Source organism: Mus pahari, chromosome 5 (genome assembly GCF_900095145.1).
Source record: "Mus pahari chromosome 5, PAHARI_EIJ_v1.1, whole genome shotgun sequence".
Lineage (NCBI taxonomy): Eukaryota > Metazoa > Chordata > Mammalia > Rodentia > Muridae > Mus > Mus pahari.
This window is the reverse complement of record NC_034594.1, coordinates 82,398,436-82,411,172: the sequence shown is the minus strand read 5'-3', so window position 1 is coordinate 82,411,172 and position 12,737 is coordinate 82,398,436. Positions and strand designations below refer to the sequence as shown.

Genomic DNA, 12,737 nt, shown 5'->3' with positions numbered 1-12,737 from the left:
TCTCTGCCACACTTGGGAAACTCAGCTCCTTCAGCTACTGGGTCCAACCCTGTGCTGGAGTGAGTTAACTCTTCTTCTGTGGCCTCGGCCATTGGTCTGGGCTGGTCAAATACTACTGAGGGCACACCTAAAGGGAGATAGACATGGATGTCACCTGTCTTCCACATACAGCTCTTAATTGACAGTTACAACGGAAGGTGCATTGACCCGTTTGCAAGATCTCCTGGAAGAGCAGAAAACCATCTTGGTTCTGTAGGAGGTCTGCAGGTTCTCTGCAGGGCTCTCCTCTATGCAGTCTCCATCCAGTACTCTTTCAGTGTCTACCTTTCATAATGATAAACAGAGAAGGGTAACAGCAGCTGAGTATGGTTGACCAGAAGGCCGATTCCAGTACCTCATTCACTGCAGTTGAACTTGAATATTAAGGAAACAAACCCCAAAGCATAATGTTGGTCAATCTTACCCCCACCTATTCCTTCTAGTCCTAAGCTGGTATGGCTGTGAGACACACCTGGATGCTGAAACAAAAGCAGAGAGATCCAAGTACTTGTAAATTTCATATTTATTATAACAAAAATTATGACATGTCCATTTGGGCATTCTGCTTCCATAGAACTCTGGATGTGTAGATGGTATAAGGGACTCTATACAGTCATGCTGATTGTGGCAGCAGGAAGGGACACAATTAAAAAATGTCTGTAAAAGGTTCTGGGTTCCCACGAACAGGGCCACTTTATCTGCACAGAAACAGGCTGCACATGGCCCACACTGAAGATGAACTAGGTGGGGTGGGGCAGGGAGGCTCTTCAGAGCGAGTAAGGAGTCAGTTATTTAGGCTGTGTCCTTATGCAAGACTACAAACACTTTAAGCTTCACTATGTAACACTGAGATATTTACAATAGAAATTTCTCAATCAACTGTTCTCTCAGAGAAAATTAGTGAGTCCCAGTGACTTAAGTCACCTGACAGGGTAAAGCAACTCCTAGGAGTTAGTCTCCATATTCTACAAATGTCTATCATTTTCAAGACAAAAAAAAAAAGCTTTCCCCACAAAGAAATACACAATTACAATATTATTAAATCATTTAGCAATGGCAACTTGCCCTGCCTTCCAAACAAACAAAACAACAAAAAGCCATTTTTAAAAATATTACATTATCATTAACTGTTTCTCTGTAATATATTAAACCTTTTGTTCTTTGTCTTTACACAGCTGACATGTTAGGGAAAGAAGTTAACAAATTTAAATCATATTGGTAAAGTATCACTAGAAGAAAAGGGGTTAATTATTAAAAGTAACAAATACAAAGAGAACCTACAGATGAGCTGCAGAGACAGGTGGGGCAGTGTCTGGGAGAGGGCATGAAGTAACACCCCTGGTTTAATGTGAGCCTGGGAGACTCTCTCAAGTCTCTCTGGTTAGTTTATTGTTTAAAACAGTATTTGGGCTGGGTCATAGCGGTGTATCGTAACAGTCTGGCAGGTGATCCATTTGGAAGTGCCGCTGTGGCTGTGACTGTGGCTGTGGCGGCTGGGGTGGTGTTGGCAGCAGCAGCTGCTGCTGCTGCTGCTGCTGCTGCTGCTGCTCCTGGTGATGTTTCATGATTTCTTTGACTTCCTCTTCCAGCTCTGGGGGGATGATAAACTGATCATCTGGATCTGGCTGAGCAGGGGCTGCAAAATAGCCCCCTGGCTTCCGGAGAGGCGCATCTGTGGCAACCTCTATCACATTATGGCTCCTTTCCTGGGGAGCTACAGAGCCATTAGCCCTGCGTCGTCCAATGGTTCCCACAGCAGAAAAGTCTGCCTTCTTGGACAGACCTGACTCATCCTCATTGGCACTGATGACAATGCCCTCATCACTGGCCTCAGCTGGTACCTGAAGTAGGTGCTGCTGTCTCTCCTTCTCCTTGGCCCGGCTGCAGTGGATGTCTACTTCCACCTCAACTCGGCTGCCGTTGCTGAACACGCCCTCAATGGGTTCTTCATCGTCACTGTCAAGGCCATTGTCAGAGAACGCGCTGGAGAAAGTAGCGCTGGACAGCTGACGTTGGAAGGAGTTAGACAGGCAGACAGGATGGAGCATGCAGCGCTGCTCGTTGGGGTAGGCGGGGCTGCTCTCATTCAGGACTCCAGATGGAGGCTCATCAGAGGCTGTGGAGCCCACCTCACTACTCATCTCGGAGGTAGACAGTTCACTGCTGATCTCAGATGCCATGCCACTGCTGGAGGATGGCACACCCAGCCCGTCTGAGGGTCGGTCCTTGATCACCATGTTGACGGATGGTGGAAAGATTCCGGGGCTGGGTGGTGGCATGCTCCCTCCAGCACTGAGCTCACAGCAGCAGAAGCTGTCTTCAGTGACACTTAGCTGCACCACCACAGCACTGATGCTGTCATGGCAGCCATAGCTCTGAGCCAGGGTACAGAGCTTCTTGGCAGCAGCCAGAGCATCTGGCACATTGCGCACAGCTTCCACAGCCTCATCAATGGATAGGCTGTCCCACAGCCCTTTGCTGCCTAGGATGAAAAACTCATCTTGTGGAGTCAGAAGCACCGACTGTACATGGGGGCGAGGCACCACACTGGGGTGGAGGAAGGTGTAGCCCAGGATGCGTGTAGACTCTGTCACTCCATTGACCTTGCCATCCTAGAAGAAGAATTTCCAAAGAGAAAGTGAGCATAGAGCACATGTGGTTACCGAGCAGCCTCCCCCTGGGCCACTGACTGGGTCACAGGACGGTGTTGGGCATCCCACGAAGGAGGCTTACACACCCTATATGGAAAGGCTGAAGTGTAGACCTGGGATTGTAAGGAGCAACAGGAACAAAAAAAGTATTCCAGCCATTCCTTTAACAGGGATGGCATTTATACTTGGTGGTACATCTCTTCAGGACAAGCTGATGTCCAGCCTCACATGGCAAGCATGCTTATTAGATTCTAGAGAGGTAAGTCCCAGAGAAATACCCAGGGCAGGTACAGTCCAACCTCAGATCTGCCCAGCAGCCCAACCAGCATGGAGAAGGGTTAAGGAGTCTTGTGTGACTCACAGATGTCTGTATTAGAGTCACAATGCTCATATGTTTGGAGAGGCAATGCTAACAGAAGTACCCATTCTTATGCTTTTCTAGAACCTGGCTTATAAGGCCAAACATAGAAACCATGGCACCCAGTTGGTTCTATTTAGACCAGCAGCCAAATCCAGGCCATTTGCTGGGGGAAAAGATGAGCACTTTTAAATCTTAGCTACATGCAGCTGCTGTGTTCTCTATCTTCCAGGTGAGAGGGTCTCTGAGGCCTTACAGCCATGCCCATCCCCACTCTCCTACTTCTAACACTTCCTGCCACACAAGGTTCTGCAATGGCGAATACAACTTTGTTGAGTCTCTGGACTCACAAACAGTGCAGCTGCAAGGGAATGCCCTGTGCTTCAGCTCGGTGCCTGCCTCCTCCTGTGCTTCCCAAGTATCTGCTTGTTCCTGGGTACCTTACGAAGTGACCTCAGCAGCCATGCTTAGACCAGGGGGCAGCCTAGAAACTAAGATGAATAAAACAGCCTTTCAAGCAGTTTGAAACGCCCTTCACTCTAGCAAATCCGCCCTGCCTGGTGTGAGAACTGGCTACTCTAGCCACCCTTCAGCCTTCTTAGTTTGTGCTTTGAGGGCATCTTCAGGGAACAGAAGGGGTAGTGTGAGAACTACTCACTGCTGAAGACTGAGCAGAGCAAGCAGAAGTCAGGAAGAGAAGCAGAGGAGGAAAGGGGAGACCACAGCTGACCTATGAACTCTGACTTATGTGGCAGACATCTTCCTCTCCAGTGTGGCTGCTCAGCTCACTGTTCTGGACTGCAGTAGAGCACCCACTCCCCTAACCTGTGCTCAACATCCACTTTAATCTTCAGTGCTGGGACAGAGAGGGAACTCAATTTACATGTGTGATCACATCCAGGGACTCATGGCATCTTGGTGTCTTTCTGGGTTGCTCAACACAGCCTCTTTTTCTCTTCTGGACACTCCCCTTCCCTCTCACCTTCAGACAGTGCATTGTTCTGTGAGTTTTACTGCTAAGAGGAGGTTAGGTTCTTGTCAGCAGATGTGTATGGATACTTCCAGGCTAATGCTGAGTGACTGACATGCTGGTAAATTAGCAAACAAAGAACTGCAGAAGCTAGTTTTCAAGATTCATTGACAATGGATCATGCTCTACTGTTATTCTAGTTGGGTTTTTTGTTTTAAAACAGTAATACTATTGCCATTTGAGACCAGGTAAATCTTTGTTGTGGGACTATGCCCACACTGTAACCTCTTTAGCCATAGATGTAGCTTCTACTCTCTATATGGCAATCATGCATTGGTTTTGATGATCAAATATTTATCTATAGACCTTGTATTTTACCTCCTGCCCCTAAGAACAGCATTACTCATCTGGCAAAACAGAAAATAATTATATACTTATATAGACACCATAGTTATTGTGTCAGACTACCCTTGTAAAGCAAGGCAGGTGTCTGATATCTACTTTATACATAGCTGAGATAAAAAAGCAGAAGTGTGATTCAAGAGTCCAGTTCTCAGCCACTTAGCCAGTGCCTCTGAGATCCACTGGGACAGTTCCCATGAAGCATTCCCATCTCCATGCAACTGATGAATGCCTTATTATTCCATAATAAGCCATAGAGATATTCCTCAGTAATCTAAAGACAGCACAAAGGAATTTATTTTGTAATTCCATGGACTTGGAACGCTACATCTGAACTAACATCAAGTTTCCTTTGAAGACAAGTGTTTCCTGAGAGGTCTCCACCAGGGGGTGCTGCTCACATTCCCCTGCTGTCTGAGGAAAACTGGCTCCTCACCTCAGTGATGATGGCTTTGTGCTGCTTAATCCTCTTCCGCTCTTCTTCACAGCTCATGATGTATGACCTGGACAGAGACAGTGGCTTCCCATTTCGACAGAGAACAGTTTGGCACTTGCCAACATTCGCAGAGGTCAGGGTAAAGGATCCTCCCAGGTCCACAGGGTCATGTTTGATGTGGCAGAGGACAGCAGCACCACCAAGTTTCTGTCCAGCAGTTCCCAGTTTCCTGAGCCCAAAGAGAAGGGTGAACACTCAAACATCTTACCACATTTTGTTAATTCAGAAGAAAGATGACACAGGGTACAGGGCCAGAGATTAGACTCACTCCTGACCAGCAAAGCCACTCAGCTTCCAAGAAGAAAAAGGTCCCTGGAATCTGACACTACACACATTCACATAGAGAGGTATCTGCTCATATGTGGTAGGGAAGAATCACCTTTTGATTAAAAGCCACATTGTTGGTCCTGTCCTGTTGTGTCTAGCTTGCTGCCCTGCATCAGTTATACAGCCCCAGCACTATATTCCAAAACATCAAGAAAGTGCTGCTTCTCTTCCCACTCACTTCTCCAAATCCTCTATTCCCACAAAAATCTGAATAGGTACAAGCACAGTATGTCCATGCATGAACTGCACACTGATCCTAACCATATATATATATATATATATATATATATATATATATATATATATATATATATAAGCTTATTGAAAGTCTTTATTCCAGACTGGTGGGACTACACTCAGTGTAGCACTGAGAATTTAGAAAAGGAGTCTTTTATTTATTTATTTTCATTTTCTCCCTGTTTACTGAAAATAGATTCTTTTCTCCTGTACTATATCCCAATTACAGTTTCTCCTCCGTCTACTTCTCCCAGTTCTTCTCTCCTTACCTTCCCATGTATATCCACTCTTATTCTGTCTCTCATTAGAACAGAACAGGCTTCTAAGAGATAACAACAAAACTCAACAAATAAAGTATGATAAGCTAAAACCACCATTCTTTTAAAGGATGCTCACTGCCATTCTTCTCCATGCAAACAAGACTTTCTTTCTTCTTTCTTTTTCTTTTTCTTTCTCTTTCTCTTTCTTTCTTTCTTTTTTCTTTCTTTCTTTCTAAAAGATCTATCGATCTATCTATCTATCTATCTATCTATCTATCTATCTATCTATCTATCTATCTATCTATTTAATATGAGTGCGCTGTAGCTGTCTTCAGACACACCAGAAGAGTTCATTGGATCCCATTACAGATGGTTGTGAGCCACCGTGTGGTTGCTGGGAATTGAACTCAGGTCCTCTTGAAGAGGAGTACAGACCGCTGAGCTGTCTCTCCAGACCCAGCCAAGACTTTCTTGATCAGCACTATTTGTTCTATGAAAGCTATAAGACACCATTCTGGTACCAAACACCAAGTGTTTTTACCCTCCACTGTCAATTCACCTGTGTACTTATTGAATATTTGGAGCTCCTATAAATACTGACCATCATAAAGAGCAAAGAACTCTCATCACAGGTCCAACCAATGGTCATTTCTCCAAACCTCCCATAATGAGCCTTGACAGTAATTAAAAAACAGAACAAAAAGGAAAAAAACGCCTCTCTTGCCTACCTAATGATGGCAGGAAAGACTCTGAAGCACTGTTGAAATATAAGTTAAACATCTGGGAACAGAAGCAAGAACACTTGACAACTAGGCACAATGAATAGGCAGTTGTTACTCTAAGGACTGAAGTGCTGCCTGGTTAACTAATAGACAAAAGTCACAAAGACGACACTGCAGGTGGGCCTGTCGTAGGATTCCACGACCAGATCTGACTGGTGCATGCTTCTAAGGTAGCACAACTTTCAAATACACAACGACTGGTGAGAAATTTGTAACCAGAGTCTGCTAGAGGCCTATGTGGATGGTGTGTGTGTGTGTGTGTGTGCGTGTGTGTGTACATACACATGGTATGTGTGTATGTGTGCATCTATATCTCTGTGTGACATATATCCTGACTTCGGGGACAAGGAGGTGGCTGAAAGCAGCCAAGTTACTCTGTCTGGGGGCCTCAGGATTTTGCCTGTACAGCCTTCTGGGCCTAGGGGTACTTTGCTTCACCTCTATGCACTTTGGTTTCACAAACAAGATATGAAGAGCAGCAATGCATATCTCACTGGGAAAAAAAATCAGGACACATAAGGTAGTTAGAGCAATGACTATTTGCTAGCTTTTACTATTGTGCTCAATTGCTGTCTGCACCCACTAGGAATTTGGCAGATAGGGGGAGCATTGGAAGCAAGAGTCAGAAACCTGCCTGACTTGGCTGTGCATGAGGCAGATCTAACTGTGGAGGCTGCTCAGGGCAGCATTCCACAGCAGGCAGACACTGTCTATTTTGGTACACAGCCATCACCTCTGTCAGGTTACCCATGGGGAGAGGAAGTAAAGGAGAGAGCTCATCAATGGTGTCATAACCTTCAAAGGGCTAGGATATATATCACCATAGATCCTATAAGAGCAGGGTCTGCAGTCTACTCTTCAGTAGGCAATTCTTTAACAATCCATAAAGCCCGCAAGGTGACAAAATAATGAAAAATTTTGACTAAAGGAACCCTTGTAGCAAGTGACACTGAGAGTTCAAGTCACATGGGCTAATTCTTGCAGTGACCTGAAGCTCTGGTACAGGTACAGTGAGAGGGAGGTAGCAGCCTAGAAGTTGGCAATACTTGCATCAACACTGAATAAGGGAGAGAGGGTAGGTAGCATACAACAATGGTTTGACTAGTCTAAAATCTGACCCACTCTGTTTCAAACCAGTGAAAGAATTTCCTATTGGTCAACAAACTGGAAGAAAAATGATCCACTCCAGAGAGGATTCCATACCCCACATGAGAAGCTCTAAGGAGCCTCTGGTGTTCCTCTGGTTGGGGGAGGCTGGGTATTGTAAACGATGAAAATGTTACCAACAGAGGCCACTAATGCTCAGTTCTGTGAGAAATGAGATCCCAGTCACTGACTTAAGAAGGAATACCAGTGCATCGCACACTGAAGCGCAGTCCATCCCTGACAGTGAAGCCTGAGAGCAGCTGCAGCACTCAGCCACACATGCACTGTGAGCACTGGGCACCAGCTTTCCTAGTAAGAGAGAAGCATCAAACAGGAGCAAGAATAAAATAGGAGGAGGAGGAGGAGGAGGAGGNGGAGGAGGAGGAGGAGGGGGAGGAGGAGGAGGAGGGGGAGGGGGAGGGGGAAATAGTCATTTACCTTTGCATGACTATGAATGTATTGACCATGTATTCTTCTTCATTTTTCGTTTTCTGAAGCTCTTCAGCCAAAATGTCACTCATGGTACACTGGAGAAGGTAGGGCACCTCCACATTCCGGTCTCCATCAAACACACCATAGAGGGCCTCCCGGTTGTCACGGAAGTTATTCACAGACAGGGCTGCGACACACAGCCTGCAGAGTAAAAACACTTGTGACGAGCCTATTTATCTTTTCCGTCTTATGCTCAACATAATTCATTTATTCTCTCTCTCCTCTCTCTCTCTCCCTCCCTCCCTCCCTCCCTCCCTTCCCCTCAATGTTCTGATCTGTCTTTTCTACCCTGCCCCCAGGAGGTTGGGTGAACAGAGCCTGGACAGTCTGCATCACTGACTTCTATCATCTCTCACCCTTCTCCTCCAGTTTTAGTATTGTTAAAATGATTTTAAAGTTTAAAGTTTTTAGTTCTTTATTTTCAGATGTTACATGTGTGGATGTTTTGCCTGTTGTCTGGAGTTCGAGGTGGTTGTGGGCTGCCATGTGCTAGAACTGAACCTAGGTCCTCGGCAAGAGCAGCATGTGCTCCTAACTAGAGCCATCTCTTTAGACCCTATTTTTACATTTTTAAAAACACTCACTTTAATTATGTGTGTGAGGTGGGGGTGAGGGTTGTAGATATGCGTGCAGATGCCTGTGAGACTAGAGGCTTCAGACCCTTGCCCCAACTGCAGCTACAGCAGCTTTGAGTGGCTTGACATAGGGGCTGGAAGTCAAACTGGGAACTGAGTTTGACCCATCTGCAAGGCAAGATAGGTGCTCTTAACTGCTGGATCATTTCTCCAGTTCCAATTTTACCTTTCATGGCAATGAAGAAAGGAGAGTAAGAGACATGAAAAATAATATTAGGATATAACTTCTAACTTAAACAATCATACAATTATTAAGGAGAAAAGTCACATAAGGAGTGGCAAGCACAACACGGGGAGCTTCAGCATCCAGCGGCTGATGCTGGCCCTGTTTATTCCTTGGGAAAGTACAGAGGCTACAGGAGAAGACACCGTGTCTGATGGGGAGCACCAGGCCATTGAGCACTAGAAGGCAGGATCTGTCTCCAGAATAAAACCAAGAAGCAGGCACAATGATGAAGGACTATGATCCTAGCACTTGAAAGTGAGAGAGGCAGAAGTTCAAGGTCAGCCGGAACCACATGGAAAGACCCTGCCAACGAACCCCACAAAAACAACAGTCAAGGGAAACAGTGAAAAGTGGATTTGGAAGGAAGAGTCAGAGCACTAGAGTGTGGGGGATGATATCAAACAGTTTGATATAGGGGAACAGCAAGAACCTTGAAAAGACAGACAGGAACTTTACACATTTATAGCTACAACTTAATACGTGGTGAAAACTATACACCTATGGATACAGAAGCTCAACGAACTATAGCAAGAGCGATAGAAAAGAATGACTAAGGGGCACAACAGAATCAAATCACTAAAAACCAGGAAGAAGGGAGGCAAGGTGTGGTACAAGCAACGCATGGCAGTAGACTGCTTATGGCAAAACCACAAAGGACATGACTGCAGAAGGGCTTCTTTCAAGTACTATGCACAGTAAGATTCCCAGCCAGTGAAGAACAGCCTGGGAAAGTGACGGCTGATGACATTTCAGAAGCACAATAAAGAACATCCCACTTGAACACTTCACTGCAGAAACACAAAAAGCAGGACAAAAGAGATATGATCTCTGCAGAACAATAAAGTACACCATAATGACAAGTGGGAAAGATGTGTTTTCTTGCCACAGTGGGACTGTGCACACATAAAGTAAGAGATGTTGCTCACAGCCCACAATAAATAGGATGTCGCCTCCCTACTGCCTTATAGCTGGCTCAAAATGCCTATGGTACTGATGCTGAGAAACACTACTTCAGAAAGCAGAACACTAAGCTAAAAATGCTAACAGTTCCTTTTGGAATTTTATAACAAATGAGAAAGGAAAACACAAGGCAACGTAATATAAAGGTAGATGCAGGAGAAATTGAGATGTTTCTAATGTTGTGAAGTAATATAGAATTGGAGGTAAGCTGTAATAAGTAAAAGATTATCGTATAAAGACATGTGCTTAAGCACACACACACTAAGCAATACACACCCTAAGCAACACAAGCCGGGCATGGTGGCACACACATTAATTCCAGCACTTGGGAAGCAGAGGCAGGCAGATCTTGTAATCTCAAGGCCACCCTGACCTACAAATAGAGTTCTAGGATAGCCAAGGCTCTGTTACACAGAGAAATCCTGTCTTGAAAACAAGCAAATAACCATAAGCAAGAAAGAAAACAAACAAAAAAACAATTAGTAAGTTGATATTTAAACTTAAGCTATCTTCATTAGATATACATAAAAGACCTAAAAATTACCTTCAAAACCAGAAAAATCAAACCAGATAAAAAAGCAAGATATGACTACAAAAAAGAATATTTAAAATACAAAGAGGAAAATAGGTTTAAAGTACAAAAGTTAAACACCAGCATACCACCTTCTAGCAGGGTACCTAGAAACACTTGCTACCTGGGACCCAGAGGCTACACATGACTGGGATTCAGGCAGGCCTCCCACATTACTCTTCATTACCTTCACCCCAGCCCTGTAACAGCCTCTCCCATCCTCCATCAGCTTACCTCCATTCCCTGTACCTAGCTTAGCTCTTCTTATTCTCACCCTTAGTCCTGTATCAGCCTGCTTGCAGCTTGCAGGTACCCCCTTGCACCTCAACTCTACCCAGCTCTTGTTCTGATCCAGGGCCCTCCTAGTCTGACCATCCCTGACTCTCCAGACATATCCTTTTCTACTGCAGACTACTTGCCAGTCCTCCCTGGGGATCCCTGGACAGGATACCTTAGCTCTTTCCCACAGCCATTCTTGGCTTTGCTTCTAGCTCATCTCTATTACTTTTGGCCACTCGCTGACCTTCAGGAGTACTCTCTACCAGGGAACCTACAGTCATACACTTTCCTAAGATCCAGAGAGGGCAGCAGAAACCAAGGAACAGAATGCTCTGTCCAACAAAGACAGGACCAGATATCAGTACCCAGAATCACCTCAATCACCCTAATCCCAGATGCCTAGACACCAGTGAAAAACCTCAAACAAGAACAACCAAGACAGTATGCTTTCACCAGAACCCAGAAAGCCTACTACAGGAGGCCCTGGGAAATGAAGCACAAGACAAGGATTTCAAAATAGGTACCATGAATATGTTCAAGGACCTTAGAGAGGACAAGGATAAATTACCCCAGGAAGGCTGTGAAAATACACAGTGGAATGCATAATGAAAACATTTTAAGACATGAGAGCAGAAATAGAATCACCAAAGAAAACCCAAACTGAAAATGAAAAATTTGGGGAAAGAAGCAGCCAAATATTTTTATTTGCAAATGATACAGCTTTAAATAAAAAAGACCCTTAAAATCCACCTGGAAACTTCTATAGACTAGAAACATTTTTAAGCAATGTAGCAAGATATAAAATTAACACCCCAAAACCAGAAGCCTTACTAAATGCAAATGATAGACTGAGAAAGAAATCTGGGAAATAATACCTTTTACAATAACCTCAACATACACACACACACACACACACACACACACACACACACACACACGTATATGGATAATTCTAACTAAGCAAGGGAAAGACTAGTAATAATAAATCCTTTAAGATACTGAAGAAAGAATCTGAAGCAGGTATCAGGAGGTGGAGAGATCTCCCAGCCCAGGGATGGGTAAAATTAATATCGTGAAAATGGTCATCTTCCAAAAGTAGCCTACAGAGTCAACACAATTCCTATCAAAATTCCAATGCAGTTCTTCATAGAAATAAAGAGAAATTTTTAGCTTCATACACACACACACACACACACACACACACACACACACACAACCCCTAGAACAGCTAAAACAATCTTGAATAATGAACGAACCACTTGAAGTATCACCATCCCAGATTTCACGTTGTACCAACGAACTATAGTAACAAGCCTAGCATTGTATGAAATTGAATTGATGATACCAGATTATGTTTCATTTTTTGACAAGCCAAAAATACACACTGGAGAAAAGACAGCATCTGCTGCAAATGGTGCTGGTCAGACTGAATGGCTGCAGGTAGAAGAGTGGGAATATACCCATATTTATCACTGTACACAAAACTGAACTCCAAATTGATCAGGGACATCAACATAATGCCAGATACCCTGAATTTGATAAAAGAAAACTTCAGATTCTTCTTCTGGGGGAAAGTCTTGAAGTCAGGAGGCAACTTCCTGAATAGAACACAACACAGGCAATAAGAACAATTACCAAATGGGACCTCATGAAACTGGAAAGCTTCTATATAGCAAGGGACACCATTATTCAAACAAACTGGCAGGTTCCAGAACGAGAAAAGAGCTTTATCAACTATCCGATAGACGGTTAATATCTAAATATATAAAGAACTAAAAGAATTGTACATCAAGGAAACAACAACAAGAGCAATTAAAAAATAGGGTACAGAACTAGGCAGACAGTTCTGAAAAGAGAAAATGCAAATGACTGAGAAACACTTAAAGAAGTGTTTAACATTCTTAGT

General features: G+C 44.2%; 1 protein-coding gene across 1 annotated transcript in view; it reads right to left on the bottom strand.

The window, feature by feature from the left end:
- Nucleotides 1-544: 544 nt before the first annotated feature.
- Nucleotides 545-12,737, bottom strand: part of Phlpp1 (PH domain and leucine rich repeat protein phosphatase 1) — a 214,916-nt gene continuing 202,723 nt past the window's right edge. The window contains exons 15-17 of the mRNA XM_021198051.2: nucleotides 8,107-8,301; nucleotides 4,857-5,085; nucleotides 545-2,651 (exon numbers count right to left, since the gene is read on the bottom strand). Of these exons, the coding sequence (XP_021053710.1) occupies nucleotides 1,455-2,651; nucleotides 4,857-5,085; nucleotides 8,107-8,301 (1,621 nt within the window). The 3' untranslated portion in view covers nucleotides 545-1,454. The remainder of the gene's footprint in view (nucleotides 2,652-4,856; nucleotides 5,086-8,106; nucleotides 8,302-12,737) is intronic.